This window comes from Acanthochromis polyacanthus, chromosome 3 (genome assembly GCF_021347895.1).
Source record: "Acanthochromis polyacanthus isolate Apoly-LR-REF ecotype Palm Island chromosome 3, KAUST_Apoly_ChrSc, whole genome shotgun sequence".
NCBI classification, from domain to species: Eukaryota; Metazoa; Chordata; class Actinopteri; family Pomacentridae; genus Acanthochromis; species Acanthochromis polyacanthus.
Genome location: NC_067115.1, coordinates 17369293 through 17393264, shown reverse-complemented (window position 1 = coordinate 17393264; position 23972 = coordinate 17369293). Strand labels below are relative to the sequence as shown.

The window sequence follows — 23972 nt, the reverse complement described above, 5'->3', positions numbered from 1 at the left end:
TGAAGACACTCCTTTGGCCAGTGACTACTGTTACCCAGACATTCCAGTACAGTAATCCTCTCATCCCTTGCATTAGTGGGAAAATTAACATATCTGAATTTCTTACCAGAAAATAATTCTAATAATAAAATGAAGGCTGAGGCAAAGGAGGTTTGTTCAGCTATGTCTGTCACAAAGTTAAATTGCTGGATGTTGGCGTGTCAGTCAGGGCTGCAACCAGGCACTTAAATCTCCACAACTTTATCATTTGTCCTTAAACAAGATTGAAGTAGTTGTTTTGTGGGTGTTTATTTTTTGTTGTTTGTTTGGTGTTTTTTTTTCTTCAAATTTTAGGGACTCAAAAATTGAACAATTAAATGTAAAAGATTGAAAAATACCAACCAAACATTACTATTTACATTATTTTTTATCAGTTAGTTGTAACTCATCAACACTTTTTGTTCAAGTTAAGTCGAATATGTGTAGCATGTCCCTTAAAGAAATAATTCCAGGCAGCTCTGGATTGAGGTTTACAACAACATGATCCCCTCAATGTCTGCCAACTTAGACTGAAGATGTCTTCAAGTATTGAAAGGCCTTTTAGTTTTTTTTTGTTTTTTTTTTAAAGTGCGTCTAGTTTGGTTTTCACCAACACTTATTGCTCCTCGAAGTTAAAATCAGACCTATTTGGCATGTCCTTTTTGAAATAATTTCAGACAGCTCTGGTTTCATGTGTCTTTCAAATGATGCTCTACACCCCCTGTCAAAAGTTTTAGGACACTTTCTCATTCAAATAAAGAAGAACCTGTCCTGCAACTTTTGACAGGGGGTGTATTTCATCACATGGATGTGATCAGAGCAGGACTCTGATCATACATGTAAAGTTTCAGGCAGATTGGGCCATGTTCAGGGCATTTACACAGCATTTGAAATTTCATGGCGAAGGATCAAAATTCCAGAGGCCGCCACGGACACGCCCTTTGACTTTGGAAAAAGATTTTAATAACTTTGGATCATTAAGGCCTCCTGTATGTACTGGCCGAGTTTGAGGTGAATTGGCGTTTCCCCCTAGGAGGAGTTCGCTTTAGAAAAAAAATGAAAAATGGGCAAAATCTGACATTCAACGCAAAATAGCTCACTTCCTGTTGGGTTTGGAATGTGGCTGTCACTGACTTTTTTGTTCAGCCTGATGTGCTGCATATGTGTAGCAAATTTGGTAGATACACCCCCTGTCAAAAGTTGTAGGACAGGTTCTACTTTATTTGAATGAGAAAGTGTCCTAAAACTTTTGACAGGGGGTGTAAATGTCCACCTACTTCAGAAAGTGTGGGTCAACCTGTTAAACGTAATGCATCACACCTGTGTGGCACTATACAATGCAAATGGTTAAACAAGTCAGGACATGCCATTTTTGACTTGTGATTTCTGATCTATGACCCCACTCTTGGAAAATATCACAATTTTAATCTTATATTTGGTTTATTTTCCCAGCAAAATTTCATATCTCAAGCTTGCATGCTCTCTAATGCATACTTAGTTGTTGTAATGAAGTCTATTCTGTTGTAGAGATGCCTGTAGGAATAATAAATGCTATTCCCCTATTTTAAAAACAGTACAGTTTAATACAGCATTACGTGCTAAGGTTGTAGTTTTATTCAGTATCTAAACGTTGTGATACCCCAGTGTCAATGAGCCGATATTGGACACCTTCATGACATCACTGGAGTGACAGGGCAGCCGCGTGAAGGGGAGGAGGGGGAGGATCTCTTCCCCATAAGTTTACTTTGCCCTTTGCGGGAGATGGGATTCAGCCTCTGCAAACCCACTGAGACGCGACCCAGGACGGGGGAGGAAACTCTGTGAGCGCCGAAATCTTGCTGGATTTGGGATTATCTGCGGGACATGGACGAGCTGCTGTAGCGCAGTTTTGGAGGATTCCCCGGTTTGTGCGCCTTGCAGCGGAGCGGACCTTTCACTGCGACTCCCGGCGGCTCCGAGAGGAAACCATATCTGGTCAAAGTATTCGTTGCTGTCACCCAGCGGGACCGGCCGGCTATAAATAGCGCTGGAGGAGGTACGGAAATTAATGCAAAAATTACACTGCGAGCAGTAAAACAGTCAAATTAGCCAGGATCGCATGTTTAGGATAAAACAGTCAACCGGTTAACTGTTTAAAAAAAGTGACTTGGAGGAAATAATTTTCCGTGAAGCCATTAAGCATAAACGGGTTTCTTAACTTTCTAATTTCAGCTCCTGTTTTCCTTCATCTGGAGAAAACTTTATTGACTGTTTCAAGGTCCTTTGCAAGTCCTCACACAGAAGTCCTGCAGAGAGAGCGAGGTGCTGATTCTGTTATCATATTAGTTGCTACTTAGAGGTATTTGACAGAAATTCGTGTGCCTTTTAATTGTTTATACATTTGTACAAATGTCATAATTAATCTGTTAAAGTCTTGCATAATAAGACTTTCAATCAACAAGTGCAGTGAGGTGCAGCAGTTGTCTGCTGACATGTTCCTTGTCAGTTCCTCTGTGACCTGCTTGCATCACTCTTTATTATTGGAACGATCTACCATTTGCCAGTAAATTACCGTTTTCTTTGTAGCTTGGTTAAGCACAGTGTTGCATGCTCTGACTCTACTGGAGCCGTTTTTCACTTTTTTTCCTCAGTAAGTTATTGCTACACGGGGTTTCATGATCAAAAATATTCGTAAATGCTTTCATAAGTTTGTAAGTCAACTCTTGGTTTTGTATTGTACCTTAAGAAACTCACTGATCAGTGAGGTAGCACTGTATAATATAAAATATTCTGACGTTTTGACCTCAGCAGAATGTACAAACGGTCTGACCTCAGGTCCAAGGCAGCAAGTGAGCTACTGGGCCTCTCATTATACACATCATGATAGGGGACTCTTTACTGGTCCCTAAAGTAGAGAGTGGCAATACAACCACACAGATGCATGGGTTTAGTGTCAACAGTAAAATGAAGAAAGGGTTAATTTGTTGTTCAGAAAAGTGTTTTAGAATGAGAGGCTGTTCGATAACAGCTTTTTTGATTTCATGCTCTATATAAATCTGCCTTTATAGTATAGTATCACTGTCTTGCAGCTTATCTCTGCCACATGACGCAGCTGAGGAAAGCTGACCAGTTGTCTCTCAGCTGTTTTTTGCTGGATCATTTCAGAGAGCCGTCCAACTCTTACGACTTCAGTCTCTCATTTTAGACACCACACAAGTGGCCTCGTTTCCTCTACCACAGGAACAGATCGCCATTTAAAGTACGAACATTGAGGTTATGTATTTCTTTGCTCACAAGATGTCAAAAATGTATTCAGCGCGTTATTGGATTTGAACATTGGAGATACTTTGGGGTGAAATTTGTAAGCTCTTGTATTTGTTTAAACCTTAAGGGATCTAGAGTTTGCAGCATTGTTTATAATCATATCAGAATCCATGAAATAGTTACACGGCTATGTACAAACTTGTGGAGGAGGTCGTCTTGGCAACGTAGAGATGACAGCAATAGATCTTGGACTTGCTAAGGATATTTTAAATGAACTGTCCTGTTGCTGTTTGAAGACATTTAGCAGGAAGTTGCCAACTGACACTCCATAAAGCTGCTGTCGCTTCGCTGCCTGTTCTGTTTTACATGCTGATTTATAGGCCCTAAGAGGGTTTGGCCTTCCTGAGAGCATGTCTGAGTTTTACAGAAATGTTATGTGTATTTCATGGCTGAAAACTCACGGCTTAACCAGGGTTAAGGTTAAAATTAACCTGAAAGATTTAGAGAAGAAATTGCTGTTAAAGCACATCATTCTGCAGAAGTAGTTGACTTGCATAATTCTGGTTTTAGAAAGATATTTGAGTTTTGAACTTTTTCTCTTGGTTTGGCTGTGCTCATGCAAGTCCAGCTGTCTTATAACATCACTTTCATGGTTTTATACAGATTTGACTTGATTAATGATCCTACATCAGTGTAGCTATTCTTAGAGGCTGGCCTGGTTTTGAAGTCATAGGTCAAGTCAGATGTTTATGACTTTACAGGGTACATTGTGGCTCAGGTCATCTGCGCTTGTTTTTCCCCTTCTGCTCAGTGAATGTTCTCTAATGAAGCAGAAGCTCGTAGAAACGATACAGGCAGTGGTCTGTTTGATGTCATCAGAGCAGGTCGGCATCTTCCAGCACACTTGCAGCGCTATTTGGAGCTCAGCCCAGTTCTTCATCTTTGGTTTTGGAAACTTGTCTTGTCATGGGGCTTAAAGAAAGAAGAACAAAAGAACGGCACGCTTGACCCCACTTTGAGGAGGGTAGCCAAAACACACTTGCTGACATAGTTCAGATCAAAAAGAGAAGTTTGCACTCACATTTGTGCTCCTTGAATGCCAAATTTTCTGAACTTAGCTGGGTCTGAGCCTTAGCTCAACATTCCGCCTAATTTGTTAACATTCCACTCCGTTGTTTGATGCAGGCTGAGTGAAGTTAAAGTTAGCGCTGTCATGTGGATATCCATCAGCGGCAGCTCAACACATCAGACCCAGAGCTTTAAGGAACCAGGGATTAGGGACGGCACGTATGCAGAGCGTTATGTGTTGTGACCCACAAATGTTCCGCTGCAGCTCGTCCATCATCGGTCATCTGGTCTCATAGAGTTAAAGTGAGAAAAACTGATATGTCCTCACTGTCATCTCGGAAAAAGAAAAGAAAAACACATTTCTGAATAATATATTTAGTTCATCCAGGTTCAGTTTTACTTTTCTGCAGAGCACTTCTGACACTGCTTGATAGTGGAGTGTCCATTACAGGATACAACAGTGAAAAGCAACAAAGCAGTTCAGTAAAAGGTGAAAACTTGTCGAGACAGTTATTTTGTTCTTTTTTTGTCAAACACTTTTTGTTGACACCTTGTGTATTAGTAGATTGCCAACTCCTAAACACTTCATACATTCTCAACAACCTTGTAATTGTTTTTGTCCTGGTAGAGAACCAACAGTCTTGGACTCTATGAAGCTGGACCCGTCAACACATATGAGTCCACAGCATCAGCAGACATTATGCAATACATTTTTAAAAATGCATAATTACAATACAATAATTTAGAAATAAAAAACGAAATAAATAAATGTTCAGCCTGAGGCATCCAGCCTGTTGTGGTTTTGACCTGGAGCTCTGTAACCTACGCTTATTTTAGGCTGCTCTTTAAAATTCCTACCTACACCGGCACAAATGAGTTTTTAAATGGATTCAATTTGCAAGAACACAGAAGTCTGTATAGTTTTCCTGACTGCAGCATCTTGTATTCAGAGTACAGAACATGGATCACAGAATTTTGATCCATGAAAATGTCCTCTCTTTTTTTTCTTACTCGAAGAGAGTTAAATAAGATGAAGGATACTACACTCATGTTAGTCTGTTAAATAAAAGCTGGCACCTGCTTAGCTTAGCTTAGCACAAAGAAAAGAAATATATAAATGGCTAGGCTGGAACTTTCCAGAGGAAACCATATCTGCCTAACTTCTCCTGCAAACTCAGAAATCATTAAATTAATACGTAATCTCATGTTCTGAGCCACAAAAACATAACCCTAAAATCATTAGTAATCGGTTTTAGCGACATTTATGTGCTGGACTATGAATTGATGCATATCCAAAATATCAAACTCCTTCAAAGACCCACTACTCTGGGGGGAAAAAAATCCAGCTAACAACTTTAGTGAGGTAGAAATGGCACATGTTGCCATATCAGGTATTTAAAATGAGTCCTCCACCAGCTGGCCAAATGCTTCCACAAGGAATTTGATTATTAGAGGAATGTGAAGTAAAACTGAATCTTCAACAATAAAAACTGCATCAGATGGTATGCCGTGTTTACGTTCTACCAAAAGTATTTCAGCGGAGACATTTCAATGAGGAGCTATTAAAAGTTGCCAAACGGTTTTCAGAGATGAAAAACGCAGATCAGGACGAGAGCATGTTTCCCATCCTTCTGCGTTTCTTGTCAGCTGCTTTAAGGGGGGAAAAAAAGAAGGGTAAAAAGCAAGAGAAATCTGATGATTTAATGCATCCGTTGCTTTCTAATTCTGAGAGCTATTAATCTATTTTTTCCTGTGTTTTTACCTCTTCCAGGTATTTCGCTTTGCCAGCAGCGCTGAGGGCACTTGGCTGCCTTTGCTGTGATTTTACCCCTAAGCTGGGGGTCACTGAGGTGAGTATAGTCACTAAAAGAGAGTCCTCTGTTACTGTTTCTCTTTTCTCAGATCCTTCAAACACTGTTATTTGAGCATTATATTTTTTTATATATATTCTTTTTTTTTTAAGTTTTCTTCATTGTTTTCATCAACAGATTGAATTTTCTTCTTAGAAGGCTCTCGAGACTCCTGATCACCTGCATTTTGTTCCTCATCTGGAGGGGCTATTGAGGTGAGTACACTGTTTAAGTGTCTCTCAGCACAAAGTTACCCATCTCCAAAATCTAGACTTGGCACCAAACATACAAGACATGGATAATAATGATTCAAGTAAATGTTTGGTTTTGCTTTGTCTAATATCTCGATGACAATCTTGTTTTTATGCTTTACCTGTGCTTACCATCCATTAGTGCTCATAGTTTACGTCCTCTTCTTCAATAGATCCAAACAGAAGTTAATTTTACTTTTCTCTGCCAGCTCTTTTGTAAAAAGACATGATCCGTGTTTCCAGGCATTCTGTCCACAATGTCGGTGATGAGGAAGGAGATGGAGAAGTACAGGGACATAGATGAGGACGAGCTGCTGAAGAAACTCTCAGAAGAAGAGCTGCAGCGGTTAGAGGATGAATTAGAGGAGCTGGACCCTGATGTAAGTTTATAATATAGAAGTCCACAAGGAGCAGTTGCCGTCCGTATGTTGGTGTCAGTGGAGAGTTATGGGGGCATACAGGCCTAATGGACCCCCTCATGTAACCTGCTGCAGTGCAACATATATCATTGCAGCTACATTGTGTTTTCATTTGCATGACCATTAGCTGGTAATGTGTGTTTATAGCCAGTACAGCTTTGTTGTCCATTGCATTGGGCATACTCATGAGTAAATGGTGATAATGTAAATGACTTGTTTCACCTTTGGATGTTGTGCAGGCAAAACAGCTAGTCCAAAGTCTAGCACAGGCTGCGTAGAAAAAACATATGTGCATAAGGCAGTCTCTAGTTTGCCCAGTATATTTTTTACAGGTTAGGGTTAGCTATGGAAAAAAAGTAATAAGATAATGCATAATAAAGCCACTGTTTGTCAAATAAATGGATGAGGAAGTACAAGAGACAGTGTTTGTTGTTAATGCTGAAGTGAAACTGTGATCAATTCTGGAAAATATTCTAATAATGTGGAAGATGTGCCACTCTGAAATCTTTCTCAGCATTTCTGTTTTTGTATTGTCTGCAGCTACAGCAGCTACAAAACATTAGTAATACTCGTTTACTTTATGCTGCTTTTTATGACGTGTTTATCTCTGCATTTGATGCGACAGAACGCTCAGTGATGCATCATCGGTGGAGGTGCTGACAGCAGCTGTAATAGCTCTCAGATGAATGTCTATGTGCTCATAAACAGACTGGAGTCTCCCTCGATGCCAAAGGGATGACTGGAAGGGTATAATGTGAAGGACTCGGTGTGTGTTAGTGATACTGATGCCAGCAGTGAATACTTCAGGGACCCCATGACGTAACCAGAATAACCAGTAAGAGGCAGTGTGTGCGTGCTCACCTTGTTTGTGCCTCTTTATGAGGGTCACCTAATAGTGCCCATTTGCTCTGAAACGTACTGGAACTTTCCCAGCAAGTCTTCCCACATCAATTCCAGTAAACCAAATGAAAGAGTTTTATCATGTTGGGCCAAAACGTTCTGCTGTACTGTTATTGTAGAAAGATAAATTTATCGACAATCATCAGGAGAACACAGAGTGTTTTAGTACATGCTGTATTGCTTTAAACTTGGCCCAGCTCATTCTGTTTACTTCCTCTAAAACTATTGTTCCATCCTTTTAGATGTAACTTGAGCACTGACATTTGTTACATTTCTGGATTGGAGGTCTAATATTCACATTTAATCTGTAAGTTAATACAAGTCACAAGTATCTTACATTTCTAGTAACCTTTCTCCGATCATGGAAAGTTCACGGTAAAGTAAAAAAATTTTAAAAAGCCTTTTATTACTGACCCACATGACTTAAAGGGAAAGTTGGACAATTTTACACACCAGTGTGTGTTTCCATGTCTTTTGGTAGTGTGAGTTTATTAGTGTGTCTAGCTTTGTACAACTTTTTTTCACATATGCAGTTGTACTCCATAAAGGGCTAACAGACAAAATTAGAGACTACCTGTAAGAATAGCAAGCATTTAGCTGTTGAGGAGATGGATATTCTTCTGAAAACTTGTGGAGACCAAAGCCAAAGTGTATGTCAGAAACATTAGTTCAGATCAGTGTTATGGAGTGTGCTGTTACTGCTCAACCAACAAAACTTAATTCACCATACAAAACTCCAAATAGCCAAAAATATGCTTTATTGCAGGTTTGAAATGGCAATCATGTCACTTTTAACTCGCTCACAGATCTTCAAAGTTGTATCTGTCCTCAGTCTTGTGCGCATAGACGCCGATACTGTGCATGTTACAGTTCTGTCTCATAGATTATTACTGTGGCTGCTGAGAGGAAGAGGGACTCTCATGCTGTTAAAAATAAAAATACTGGACTGAGGCCTTTAATCTACAGCTGATATAAGTGTGGCTCAGAAAGCTTGACAGCACTTGTGTGATATACCCCCAGCATCTTCTTTTATTTATGTGTTGGTGGGATCTGACTGCAAACCCTTTGACACGTCATTGCTACACTGCGAATGTTATTTTTTTGGGAGCTTTCAATTAAAGGTGAGCAACCAAATACAGATGAACAACAGTGAAAGGCAGGAAGAGAGACTTGAAGACAGAGAGAGAGACCTCAGAGTGTTGAGAGGAGAGATAAGATATAAAGCTATAAGTAGCACTTCCAAGAGCTTGGATTTGGATGTTGCTTTAGGTTGAAAATAACTCGGTGCACTGTGCAGTTATGATCTGGGAAATGTCCTGGTCTTGTGTTGGAGTGGAGATAGGGGCCGATGTGGGAGTTACATTAAGCAGAGTAAAGATCCAGTACCACCATGTTTGTATTTACCTCCTTTTGATTTAATATTAATGAAGGCAAAGACTTTTTGAATTGAAACCTTTTCTTCTGAGTTCTTCCAAAATGCACTGCAGAATATTTCTTGATTAGCGTTGAGTGCAATTCAGTTAAATTATAATAATTAACACCTTATACCTGACCTTAGCCCTCACATAATGCCTGTATTTTCACTGTCTATGATGAGTTCCCAGTGTCTACTCTGTAAGTCCCTGGAGAATCAAAGCCTTTTTTGTTTTCTTTCCTTCACAACATCCATCACAGGAGAAATTAAGTTAGGTACAACAGTTCAGCACCAAAACCCTTTTTTAGTCATTCAGCACCTCATAAAATCTGTTACAGCAGAAAAAGAATGGTTTATGCTGGAGTAGTTGGACTTAGCCGCTAAGAAGTTACGAGGTAAAGAGTTTGCAGTCATGCAAGCGCCTCTGAAAGGCAATATTTTGGAACAGCGGTCATGAGCTAAATGCTAACATGCTGAGGTTTATCTTGTCTTGTTTACCATGTTCATCATCTTAGTTTGCTTCAGTGGTTCTCAACCTGAGGAGCAGGTCCCTGATGAGGGATCACTAAGTTGAAGGATGCTTCAGTGGTCCAAAAATTGCATTAAAATGACATCATGGTGACATATTCAAACTAAAGTGCTCTGATGCCAAGGTGTGCTGTCTTGTTTGTTAGCTTGTTGTTTTATAATGTATTTATTTTTCCTTTTTTCTTTTCTTCTGTGTTGTTAATTAGTAGTTCTTTATTGTTAGTGTCTGATGAAGACTTAATCGGTTTTACTCGGTGGTTTGAGATGAATAACTGGGAAAAAAAGTCACTGGTTTAATGTGTTGGCATGCTATGTCAACAATTTTGCAGGTACATAGATCAAAATATTGTGTGCGACTTACCGATGACGCTTGATATATGGGGTTCCTCCTCTGGGTACCAGGCATATTTGTACCGGATTCTGTGGTAATCCATCGAATAGTTGGCAAGACATTTCTCTGAGCTAGAATTCATCCTCTGGAGAATAATTACAGCGCTATTTCAGTCCAGATCAAAGTGGTCTGGAACTGAACAAGGTCAGCCAAAAATGGAAACATTAAATGATGCAACACTTATGACACCAATGCACAGCATAGATTGGCAGTATGTGGGGCATATCTTTTAAATTCTGTAAATTCTCATCCATATCCAGAATGCACTGTTGCCTGCTGGGATGCGGCAGAAGGACCAGACCAAGAAAGCACCAACAGGAACGTTTCAGAGAGACAACCTCCTGGCACATTTGGAGAAACAGGCCAAAGAGCATCCCGACAGAGAAGACCTGGTGCCCTTCACTGGGGAAAAGAGAGGTAGGAAGTGTTATTGTCTTGCAGTACTTTCATGCTCAATAATCCATTTAGCCTATTTTTCAAGCAAACCTGTCAACTGTTTGGCATTTTCTCTAGCTGCTCAGATATGAGTATTTGATGCTTTGTCACATGTTGAATGTTTTTGTATTTATGATCTCTGGTCAGACAAAACAAGATATTGAATTTGCCATCCAGATCTGTGGGACATTAGAACATGCATGCTTTTCATTTTATTTTTTGTTGTCTTTTTTTTTTTTTGGAAGAGCAAAAATCATAATAATTTGAAGAATTATTCTGCAGATTAGTCTAAAATGAGAATCATTGTTTTTTTCTGTAGTTTCACAACCCAACTTGATGATAAAAAAATGTCTTCCCAGTGTAGAGGAACAGAGTTTTATGATGTCACAGATTTTTATTAAAGGACAAATTGGACAGCATTGGACCTATTTATCATTGTTTGGTTTCCCTAAATGTTACAAATGACTGAATTTTCAGGTTCTCAAGCTAAAAACAAAATGTGATATCCAATTTTGAAGATAAAGTGGAAAAAAAACCATTAAAAAGTAAAGCAGTTGGGCTTTAGCATTGGTATTAACTTAAAACAAAGTCTCAGAGGAATCTATAAACCTCAAGTCTTTCCTTAGTTCCACAAGTCTGCCATTCATCAGGTCCTCAGATGCCTGTCAGTTAGCCAGGACCAGTATAGTGTGGACATGGCAGTATGTGATGGATGGCGACAGACACAAGATATCGCAATGTGAAACTCTAGAGGGTCTCCATGCTGTCACTTTCATCACATTCTGGTGTGCTGGTGTTGTTGCTTTACTGCAGTTTCCAGCTGTAAAGCAGAAATAAAGCCCACTCCACTTGTCGCACTTTTTGTACTGTACTCAGCAGCATTGTGACACTAAACAAAAAGAGTCACAGAGGGGATTTTCGGAAAGCCGCTCTGTACTCTGACCAGAATTTCACAGCTCCTCCTACAGAGGCTTGTGTTTATATGAGGGGTCAGAAAATGTCTGGCTGACACTCGAGGAGCAGCAGCACAAATACAGACATGGCAGAGCTGTCAGTGAAGACACAAATCTCTGAGTCTTTAAAGTCGCAAAGTGACAACAGCCCGAAGTCAAGTGACATGAAGGCTGCTCACCTCAGACTGCTCAGCTGTTATGTAACAGAGCTGATCTGGGCAGCTGGACTGACCTCTATGCCACATGTTTGTGTGATGCTTCACCTTAGATTGACATTTATGTCTTGAATGTCAATAGGAGTTCTGTTTTAACAAATTGGTCTTCGTTGCTTTCTGTCATTCTCTGTTTTTTCTGTCTACTTAAAGGTATCCAGAAGTTTCAATCAGACTCCTGCACACCGTCTAATTTGCAAGGATGCACAAAATTCTGCTGCCAGGCCTTTATTAGCCAAATCACCACGCACAATTATCATTTGCCAGTTGAAGGTCTAGCACTGAAATGTTGCGCTAAAAAATTCATTGAGTTCATCTCGTCTCTCTCCTTCGCACATGCCTCATGATACATATGTGTGAAGTATCCAAGTATCAAACAAAGGTGTGAGATTAAAGAGAAAAATATCTGAGAGTTTCTCTGTATGTGTGTGATGCAACGGAAGCTCAAAATCACCTCTGTGATTATCTTTAATTCACAAAATTCCAAAGTTTATTCCAGGAATAAAAATTGAACTTTATGCAAGATGCCATGAACTAAGGTTAGAGATATCAGTCATCATAGTAGTAATGCTTACCATCTCTTCATATTGCAGGAAAAGCCTTTGTTCCTAAAAAGATGGTGGACCCCATCATAGAGAATGTGACTCTCGAGCCGGAGCTTGAAGAAGCCCTGGCTAGTGCTACTGATGCTGAGCTCTGTGATATTGCTGGTAACGCACCCTGATGCTGTCACACACACCTCCTTACACTCACTTCTGTTACATCATATGCATAAGGCCTACTGGCTTTATTCCACTAAGGATAGTTGTATTTTTTTAAAGCAGCCTGTTTAATTTGATTACTTGTTTGCCAGTTTTTGCCAAACTGTTTGTCCCAAGGATGAATCCTAGCTTAACGCCATTGTTAATTTTTTTAAAAAAATACAGTTTTTCTTCTGTTTTCATATTTAAAAAACTGAAAAGAGAAGAAAATAAGCATGCTCACTCTTCCACACATTCATAATCCACTGTATGATATTCATTGTACTGATTTGTGTTGGTAAATATACCAAAATGTAGTTGTCTAATTGTTTTTCATCTTCACCAGACTAACTACACGAAACACATAACTAATCAATATAAGCCCACCATCACAGCCTTAAAACTATCCTCTCCATTTCCTCAGTCTAACACTTCTCCATTTCCTCCAGCGCTCCTTCCATCTTCCATCCACCTTTCCCCTTCATCTCTCCATCCGTATCTTTATTTTCTTCACCTCCCCCGTCTCTGCTGGATCTGTCTGTCCGTTAACTGAACACCATCCAGGGTATCTGCAGTCTCTGCACCGTGTTTGCATGGAACAGTTCCGGTGCTCTTGTTTTGTTCATGTTGTCATTTTTTATATAAGCAGACGTTCAGAAAAAGACACATAACGAAGCTCTTACGTGATTGCTACTGTTCATGCATTACACAGACGTTTTCATCGGCTCTGTGCAATGCATTGTAAATGCTCCTACTAGCAAATATATTTTTGCATGTGCTGAAAAAAACTTTGCATTTGCTTAGCAAAAAGTCAGTCGGTGGAAATTGCGAACTTAAGTTCTACTTTGTCAAACTTTTGCTTGCAATATTTCAGGAATATTGAAGATAAATCTTTCTGTTCTGCACATCGCTGCTGTCAGAAGAGAGAGGTTACTGACCCTTGACATTTACTGATGTTTTTCTGAGAAATGTTTGTAGTTCACTCTTTAGTCTTAAACATTCTCCCCTTAAAATACAACACAATCTTAACCTTTTTATGACATATGACTGGCATAATTCAGGGACTTTAAATGTACGTATGTAGACAATCCACTCCTCCAGCTTTACAGAAGAAATATTGTTACTCCAGAAACATGTACTGGCAGTAAAGCACCCTAGTTAATGTGTTGAGTTAAAAGGTTATTAATGTTAGGAGTGCACAGAGTTGCTTTGTGTATATTTTAGAGTTAGTAAACACATTTAGTTTTAACCATGGCCAATTGTGTAACATGACTACTATCACTGGAAGAGCATGAATTTATTTCTCTAATAATGCTGCTACCCAAAACAGAAATACGTAGAAAATGAGAAATATTTCAGGATACCAAGTCTCTGGAGTTGTTGTAGATTCCATTTCCTCTTTCTTCTAACAGCAGCTTGTGGTTGGAAGCTCTACAAACACAGTCTGGTACTCTCAAACTCTCTGACAAACAAACCGCCCAATAATTCTCTGTAAATTGCTTCTTTTTGTACTGTGTCTTCAGAGAAACAGCTCTATCAAAAAACCCTCTGCCTGAGCATTTCTGGCTTCACAGGCTTGTATTGACATCCTTCATTAGAAGGATGTAGAATGTGGAGTGCTGCATTGATCTGTGGTCTCTCTTTGACCTGAAACTATACAGGCTACAAGTGCTTGATTATTAAAACAGCCAGGACGAGGCTTTATTTGATTGTGAAACTGCAAGTGGTTTGTTCTGTATGTTAACATGTTTTTTTCACTGTACGGCTGCAACGAGGCAATCGTTAAATCTGCCGACTCCTTTTATTTTCTTCTCTTACGGTAATTCTCTTTCTTCTTCCAGCCATCCTGGGCATGCACACCCTGATGAGTAACCAGCAGTACTACGAAGCCCTCGCCAGCAGCACTATAGTCAACAAGCAAGGCCTCAACAGTATGTAAAACACACACAATTACTCACATCTACCTAAATGTACGTTATTGAGTCTTTATTTGGAGAAATCTGCCAAGCTAAATGTTCTGTCTTCACTTGACACAACCAGAGATGCATTCAGTGCTGGGAAACGAGTAAAAGTAGCCTAAAATAAAGCAGATCACTCAACAATTATCAAGAAAATATCACCTCATTCTGGAAAAATGCGAAAGCCGGTTGAACTGGAGTCAAGTGAAATGAGCTCATGTTGGCAGAATGTAAGTTTATTTTACCAAAGACAATGGACTCAATCTTTTTTTTTTCCTCGATACAACTCTTATACAGCTCAGTATATTAGTAGATAAAAGTTAGTGCATGCAGACACTCACTTGTTGACCTATAAGTACTCGAGAAATGCAGTATCACCGATGATTCATCTGTAAACTATGTAAACTTATTATTCTGAGATTACGTTTACACTTCATCACACACGCGTTCAGACACACATACACAATGTTAATGAGCCATTGTTTATCTTGTCTGGTGTCTCATCCTATAGATTCTCCTCCAGTTCTAAACACAGTCAGAGACTTCCAAATATGACTGGCTCATAAAGCGAACCACTGGATGGTGTTTAGAACAGTGTTTGGATAATTCGTCTATTTTTTAATGTTTTAGCATTGATCACATGAAAACAAGCAAAATCTATACTTGAAAAGCCAGTCTGGTATCAAACAGGCAAAAATATATTGCTCCAAAAAGCTGAAAGCAGCTTTTTTTTAATGTTTTTAGATCTTCTACGACAGAGATTCCACAAGGGATTTTACACTGTGTCGAATTTTGTTTTAGCTTTTTTTTCTTTAACTACAGCACAAAATACAGAGATCTTGCATTCAAAATTGTACAACACTCACAATATACTACTAATACCTGTGCACAACTCTCTCCACTTCTTCACTGATATGGATTCACTTCCACTGACTTAACAGTTTTGGAAAATACACTTATTCTCTTTCTTGAGATGATTGACACTGTTCTCATGTCTGTTTTCTGAATATAGAACAATGTGCTTTGTTTGGCGAGAGACGTACATGTAAGCAGACGTGTGAACGGACTCTCAAGCAATCATTTACCCAGATAATGCTGTTTACAGTGTTTAGTGAAGTAGAAACCGGCTGACTTTTAAACTCATAATGAGGACGTGTCCAGTGACAGCAAGTCTGTACGTTTATTTCAGTGTGTTGCTCGTACTGTTAGATTTACTCAAACCCTTAACAGGTTAATTTCCAGCTGTCTCGCCATGTACATGAGGTTGTACTGTACTTTTCTTGCATCCCAGGTGTGATCCAGTGCACCCAGTATAAACCAGTCCCCGACGAGGAACCCAACTCCACTGATGTAGAGGAAACTCTGAGGAGAATGCAGAGGAATGATCCCGACCTGGTGGAGGTCAACCTTAATAACATCAGGGTAAGAGTGCTGTGGTGAAGATAAAAAAAGAAGACATGAATTTAAGGCTATATGCGCTGCATGTCCAAGCAAAAAACACCTTGGAACAGGGTATATCTGGACTCTTCAGACAACATGACCTTTTTCCGTTGCTCCAGAGTCCAATTTTTATGCTACCCAGCAAATTGAAGCCTTTTTTCCCCCCATTTAGCCTCACAGATCAGTGGTTTTCTTAGGGCTACACAGGTGGTGACTTGTTTTTTTTTGTTTTGTTTTTTTGGACAGGCACTGTATTAAAATTGATTGCAGTCAAACTTGATTTTCATGTCTGTATTTTGCCAGTTTATTTTTATTTGATACAGTCAAGATCTGTTAAACATGAACTATCTGTTTCTGTATTAATCATTCCATCTGTTTTAGTACTTACCACAAAAGTTCTCACAAAAATACAACATCATGTTTAATTGATGTCCCAAAAATAGACACTTGTATTTTAATTAACGTGTTTTAGCAGATATTGTTCTTGAAAAGATGATGATATCATTATTATTATTATGGTTGCTATTGTTATTTCCAAAATATTTATATTAATTTTGAATAAAAGAAATACTGTATTAACAATGCTGTATAAAATGTTATCTAAAACCTGTAGCAAGGCATTTCATTTGGAAAACGACAAGATAATTATGGTGGCTGAAAGCGCAGACAGAACTTTCCGAAATGACATATTCAGAAATATAAATTAGTGTTTTCTTGTACCCAGAACATCCCCATCCCGACTCTGAAAGCGTACGCTGAGGCTCTGGTGAAGAACACTGTGGTGGAGAGGTTCAGTATCGTAGGAACCAGAAGCAACGACCCTGTAGCATTTGTAAGTTCGGTGCTCTATTTTAAGACAAAGCATCTCCTAACCTTCTGTTTTTTTTTTTTACTTTTTCGTCCAAATACCTTTCACTTTCTGATGACAGGTAACCTATAAACATAAAGCTTTATCACAAAGACACCTGATGGGGATTTAGAGCAACCATGACTGCAAGTAGCAGGATTATAGAGCACATGATTCCAATGCAGTGTTGCAGTTAATATCCAGTACGGACTGTTTGTTTCCTCAGGCTCTGGCAGAGATGTTGAAGGTGAACACGACGCTGAAGAGTCTGAACATTGAGTCCAACTTCGTAACGGGGACTGGAATCCTTTCCGTCCTGGAGTCGCTGCAGAAAAACACCACACTGCTGGAGCTCAAGATAGACAATCAGGTACCAGCTGGCACATGATCAACCCACTGCATAGAGAAGATGTTGATTTATACGCACTAAAGAAGTGTGTGTCAGGTTGTTTACACAGACCATCGCTGCCACTTAAGGCTAATGCTCTCAGACTGCTTTGTGCTGAGTCATACTGCATAGTAGCTGTGACTTACTGCTCGCTCATTTCCATCTCTCACCTTTGTTTTTGTCATGTTTTGCAATTTGGCTCCACTGATTGATTAAAGTAAGAGGGGAAATTATTTGTAGTGGCACTGGAGAGGACAGTAGTTATTTTGTTTTTATTTGTATCCCACAGTCTCATAGCAAACGCGCCTCTTGTCCCAATTCTTCTCCTCTCTCTCTCTCTCTCTCTCTCTCTCTCTCTCTCTCTCTCTCTCTCTCTCTCTCTATATATATATATATATATATATATATATATATATATATATGAACTCCAGAGCCAACCATTAGGCAACAAAGTGGAGATGGAGATCGCCAGCATGCTGGAGAAAAACACCACATTATTGAAGTTTGGATATCATTTCACCCAGCAGGGCCCACGTCTCCGAGGCTCCAACGCCATGATGAACAACAACGACCTGGGTGGGTTTTTCTACACACACGTGTTCTTTAGCACTGATGCAGCTTTGGAGAAATTCATCTGGGAACCTGACAAAAGTCTTCAAGTTGGACTCAAACTGATAACATTTCTCGTTCATGATGTACTTGATGACAGGTTCACCTCATGCTCGAGTTACTTATGCAACCTATACATGGTCTTTCAACAGCATTGCATTTGGCAGCGTTGGTTCTTACGTCAGTGCTGACACTTTATCTTCACTATATCTCCTTGAGTTCCACTTTAATCAGAGTCTAATGGAGGGTTCGGGGTGATATCATCGGTTGGTAACTCAGTAGTACGGCCAGAGAGCCTTGGCCAATCAAAACAGTACCTTCCTGAGTTATGACATCAACACTAAGAAAAGGCCGTGCGCGTGAGAGAGAGAACATAACAAAATGAGTTTAGGAGATGTTTCTTGCTCTGCTTGTGCAGGCGATTTCTGTATTTCTTAATTTTTTACTTCACACGTTCTTATTGCTCACTTTGTACCATAATCTCTAAAAGCCCAGCTGCATCAACTCCTCTCTGAAAATCTCAACAAAAATGGAAGCTTCACTATGTTAGCACTTGTCAAATTTAATTTAAAAGGGATAAGTGTTCGAATTGACGCCATTTCTTCAGCTCCAGGCAAGGTTTTAGCACAGCTATGTTTGGATGTGGTTTATTTGCTGTTTGGTTTCTCACAGTTTTATAATCTGCTCGTGTTCTTGTCCGAAAATGTTTGACGTTAAGTGTATGTGTCATCATTTGTTATGTTTTTCCTTCCCCCACTCATCTTAAAGCCCGAGTGGTCAGGTCAGAGTCGGACGGCTCTTTCACCCTCACTCTATCTGTCCCTGAGCTGGAGAGGGCCTTCGGGAAAAAGTTCAAGTCCAAGACTAAGTAAAACAAAAACACAACTGAAACCCAAACACAACAGTGTTCAGCCTCAGCTTTCTGCTGCCAACACCTCCTGGTTCTTTTTCAGACCAGCAGAAGCTCTGCCACCTCCTGTCAAACTCATATGAGAGTTTCTGTTGCTTCTCTGCAGCACCTAGCATCACTTTCCTTCTTCTCAGCTTGTAGTCATCTCTGGCTTACCGAGGCCACCCTCCAGTCACTGGTGCAGTCCCAAAAAAGTACAAGAACCCTACAAGATCTAAAAATCAATAAATGGGATTCACCTTGCAAAAAATTCAGAGACCACTCAAAGACACTTGGCAATGAATTGTCACTGAAGGTATTGCAACGGTAAAACGATCTTGGGTTTTGAAATGCAACAGAGTTCATGTGCAAATCAGATGAATTTTCTCAAATAGACAACAGATGCAGATATGAAGGGGGCTCAGGTCTGCTTCTGTTATTTGCTCTATCAAGTCATATGACAGAAGTCGAGTTCAAGCCTGACACTGAACAAGAAACGGATCTTTTATCTCTCAGCATCCTCTGTACACTTTTACTGTATATAGAATCTGATTGTGCAGAATGAAACTGCACTATTTGTTTCCCATAGCAGTTTCTGGGTGTTCTGTCCTCTTTTTGCTTCACTGTAAAGCTGCAGACATCTGTTTTGTTGTTTTCTGCATCACTTTCCCAGAGCGAACACGTGCTGTATTGCTCTGTTTTTTAGCTACCTTATCTTTCTCTTTGACAGTTTAACTCTTTGGCTCCTTCTCCTGTCTGATCTGGTGTTTTTACCGTCCCTGCTTTGTCTGCAGGAATTTGGCTTACTCCGCTCAGGCTCATCCTCTCTACTACTCTTTTAAACACTGCTCTTCAAACCTCCAAAGCTGGATCATCTTCTGGGTCCCTAGACCCCCCAGGAGCTTCAAAGACTCTGGGCTCACTTTTTTTGCTCTTAGTTTGCGGATGCTGAATTGTTATTTTGGTAAATGAGATACTAAATAACCTGTAATTACGGAGACTCGTAGTAGCATTGTTAGAGTTTGGATCCTGATGTAAATTGGCCCGCAGTTAAAAATTGCATTGAGAGTTAAGCTTCTAGTTTCAGATGTTTATTGTTTCATTGTGCATAATCAAGGTTCCACAAACTAATGGCATCCCAGCGTCACTTTTCCAGTCCTGTTCTTGTGTGTCAGGCACTGAAACTGTTTACTTTTGCAGGCGGTCTTCATGTTTCACCTTTTGAAAGCTTTTCTCTCCTTTCAGCTGCATCTCTTCTTGCTTATATCAGACACTGTTGTGTACAAGGTGATGATCTAGACTGTGATCTTTCGTCCTCTGATTCTTATCGCTCCCATTTTATTTCCTCTGCCTACAGTAAGAAAGAGAAGGCTTGAGGGAGGACCCATCTTCCCCAAGTGTCGGACGAATGTGTAGAAACCAGGGCTACCTTCAACTCCCTGTTCACCTTCAACTCCTACCATCCATCACTCCCTTCAGCCCAGATCACTGTCCTCCACATCAGGTTTCATTGTTTCCGTTAAAGAGACATTTTCTGAACTGTGTTTTTTTTATTACAGACTTTTGTTCCGTAGATATTAAAGGATCCCATTGGATTACTCGGCAGCATCTTCCTGAGCTCTGTGAGTGACAATAGCACTAGTACTCTGCATCTTCACAATAACTGTACCTCTCTGTACAAACTAAACAGGCAATGCCTTCTTAGCCATATTGAATCCTTTAATATCTTATCAATCTAGAATCCCCAATAAAGGGGCTGAAGGTCTGGTTTTGAATGTGGGCCCATTTGAAAGGTGATGGGTAACTTTTAGCAACCCCTGATTCTGCTGAGTTGAATTGATTCTAATTATTATTATTATTATTACTGTGCTGTAAATGAGTTGTGCTGTCATTACTGCTGATCCCAGCAGCTCTGTTGTTGCTCCAACGTCTGCATACAAGGTGTTTTCTACCAAGCTAAAGTCCCTTTTGAACTTTAAACCTATAAGAAAAAATACTATAATATCAGATTTCAACAAAGTCATAGAAAACTGATGTTATAGTCTTTTCCTTATCAGTCTAGAAAGAGTCATTTCGTGGCTCAATCAGATACTAAGCTACACAGATTCTTCCATAATTGACAGATAGGATATATAGCAGACTGCTGTGAGATTTGTCATCATATACAGAATATATTTATTTGAGACAGACCTGGAAAAGAGTCTGAATCCATTCAAATAACTACTGTGCTGGACTGTGTAACAACCAGTGTAAACATGTAAAATAAAATTGCACTGCCACATTATCCAGCAATTACCAATTATTAGCAACCTTTACGTCCCAGCCAGGAAGGCACCTGTCATTTTTTTTCTCCTAAACTGAACATAAATATTCAATGAATCCACTGAAAATATTGTCAGAACACTGCACTGTTATATAGAAGTAATCGCCTACAGTCAGACTGCAGTAATTCCCCAAACAACCTGCAAGCATTTTAAGAGGTTTGTTGAATCTTTGTGGTTTTTTTTATTATTATTTGTTTTTACTGGAGCTAAAATGTGTGTTTTTATTATCAAGTGGTTGCTACTGTTGACTTATTGTTTAATACATTAACACCTCAATCCAGGTTTGGAGTGGATTTAAGAACAGAAAACTTCTAAGGTCTTTACATTCAGCAGATGAAATAGAACCTCTTTATTTACATGAAGAAATTTTAAGGGAGTATTTACACATTGAAATGTTTCTTAAGTGTGTTTAACTGCAATGAGAATTAACACAAAACCTCAACATCTGAAATAATCCTGTAGGAGTTTACAATGTAAATGTTCTTCGCATTAGGCAAAACTCCAAACTCTGCTAATTAACAACACAATGAAGGCTAAGAAGTGTTAGTGGTTATCTATCCAAGTGCTAGAACAGGTAAAGCTCCAGTAAAAATCACAGGAAATGGCGTGTTAGTGTTTATTAGCTCAATATAAAATGACCTGCTTCAAGAAACGTCCATGTTTCCTTGAATAACTGTGCCTGATATTGGCACTCAGAGAGGCAAAAAAGGGGAGTCTGACAGCATGTTTAAGGGTTATTTAACCCATTTAATGTTCATATCACTGGTTTGTTACAGTGTCGTCTGTGCTGTGGCCGGTGTTCTACAGATGGTAGTTGTTGAATATTTGTAACTGAAAGCTAAAGGTGAAAGGTGCCACTCACAGTCTGTGTGTGTCCTGTTCTTTTCTTCAGTCTGGTGTTCTCTGATACTGTAGTGCTTGACTCTGTGTTTTGTTAGATAGCTCACCTGTTTTGGTTGATTTTTTTGTTGTTGTTTATGAATTAAATAAAGCTTGAAGATATTATTTTCAAATTTGACTTTGCTCCTGCGTTGTTGCCTGGACATGCTGAGTGCAGCATTCGCCATATAAAGACCACAGCGACGCTCTGTGGCCAAATGAAAGAACTACACCAAGCCAGTTTATCTTCCCACACCAACAGAAGTGCTGCTTTGGTACATTACATTTAAATTGCACTAATTAAAACACAGATTATTACTTTTCCTCACAATATTCTGAAGAAAAATAGTAGTTTTAGCTCTTTACTGTATGAAAACATGCAGAGGTACCAAACATTTAACCCAGTAAATAGTCTATCGTCGCATATAAATGAGACTTGCCAGTGCAGGTGTGAATATAAGGTGAGAAAACTGAAATATCACTGCAGTCAATGTTTTTTGTTTTTTTACCTAGTGCCTGCTTTTTTTCCCGAGCGTTTGAAGGAGGAAAGACTTAATCATCTTTGAGACCATGCCTACAGATAAATAGGATTTAATTGAACATCAGATTTTCAATCAAAAACTTATGCAGCAAAACTATCAGAATCTAGCATTGCTGCTTGACAGAAAAAAAACCGTCTTGCAAGTGTTTTGCATGTTTGTACACCAGTCACTTTCTGATCTGCCCATTCCATAACCCTTAACTTCTTCTGTTAGAGCTAGCTAGTCTTTAGTGCATTTGCTATATGCATCATCCTGTTGAAAGGCATATTTCTGGGATCTTTCTGCATGGAGTTTGCATGTTCTCCCTGTGCATGCGTGGGTTTTCTCTGGGCAGTCTGGCTTCCTCCCACAGTCCAAAAATATGCTGAGGTTAATTGGCTACTCTACATTGCCCGTAGGTGTGAATGTGATTGTTCGTCTGTATATGCAGCCCTGCAACAAACTGGCGACCTGTCCAGGGTGTCCCCTGCCTTCGCCCGAGTCAGCTGGGATAGGCTCCAGCACCCCCCGCGACCCTAATGAGGATAAAGAGGTGTATAGAGAATGGATGGATGGACATTCTGATTGTAGACTCGTTGCATTTTCACACCAGCAGCTGCAGAGTTACCTTCTTTTTTCACCAGATGGTCTGCTCTCTGAATGAATTTGCTGGGTCAGTGAGTCCTCAAAATGTATGTCTGCTGTAGATGTTTTTTCTTTTAACGCTGGAAGGATTTATGTTTTTTTTTTAAATGGAGATCTTTTTAATTCCCTTGCAAGACTCATAGGTATCCATAACCTTTAATTCTAATCCTTTTACTTATTTCAATGTTGGCCTGATGACACTACACACTTTAATAGCAAAGAGAAAAGCAGAACTAAGAACTCAGAGGTTTAAATAACACAGGTTCAACCTGTCACATGTAATCCAGAATTTTATGGATCAAGGTGTGATAAATCTATAGAGTTATTTACTTTTTACTTCTTACTAATCTGTTTTTGTTTACATTTATATTATAAAAATGAGTAAAAATATATTTTATTTGTTATTTGTTGTGTAGATAATCTTAAACAACAGGCACTGATTCAAAAAGGATCAAGTCTTTGCTCTTTATTGTATATGACACGGTCAATATACGGAGCAATAAATGGACTACTTACTAACAAGTAAGTTGCGTAGCTGCAATAAAATATTTTATAATTCATGAGTTGATGCACTGCAGGCACGTTTTTTTTATTTTATTTTACTGGAGGCGTGTTTTATTGCACTATTTAATTTTTGCATATTGTGCTATTTCAAGGGATTCACGGCTAAAGTTAAGAACATGTAATATTACAATACACTCACAAAATAACCCATTTCTTCTTTGATATAGTGACAGCAAAAAATCTAACTAATCTTAAGATTTAGCAGCATTTACCTGAAATTTCTTGATTGTGTTAAGCTTTAATTTTCTTCTTCTTTTTTTTTTTTTTACATAATGTGATTTTTCTTTTACCAGAAAATCAGAATTCTCCCTTGATAGTATGCATTAAAGTTCAAAATAAAACAGCCACATTAAAGTGTAAAGCTTGTGGGCTGTATTACCCCAGTTATTTTTTGTTATGATACTGTGCAGAAAAATAAGAAGACAACACATTTTTTAATGTCTGTGAACAAGGTTTTAAGTTTTTATTGAATCTCAGGCAGAAACA

General features: G+C 39.2%; 1 protein-coding gene across 2 annotated transcripts; it reads left to right on the top strand.

Moving 5' to 3' along the window:
* The first annotated feature begins 1749 nt into the window (after positions 1 to 1749).
* On the top strand, positions 1750 to 21895 carry tmod1 (tropomodulin 1). 2 transcript variants are annotated; one of them, XM_022209263.2, is made up of 14 exons: positions 1750 to 2053; positions 2230 to 2319; positions 6101 to 6179; positions 6318 to 6394; positions 6674 to 6810; positions 10343 to 10499; positions 12276 to 12392; positions 14264 to 14353; positions 15672 to 15802; positions 16545 to 16652; positions 16894 to 17037; positions 17487 to 17631; positions 18433 to 18532; positions 19911 to 21895. In XM_022209263.2, the coding sequence occupies exons 5-14, from the start codon at positions 6688 to 6690 to the stop codon at positions 19927 to 19929; spliced, it is 1134 nt and encodes a 377-aa protein (XP_022064955.1). In that variant the 5' UTR covers positions 1750 to 2053; positions 2230 to 2319; positions 6101 to 6179; positions 6318 to 6394; positions 6674 to 6687; the 3' UTR covers positions 19930 to 21895. The 2 variants fall into 2 exon arrangements, with proteins under 2 accessions (XP_022064955.1, XP_051801243.1); XM_051945283.1 differs by lacking the exon at positions 18433 to 18532.
* The last annotated feature ends 2077 nt before the right edge of the window (positions 21896 to 23972 follow it).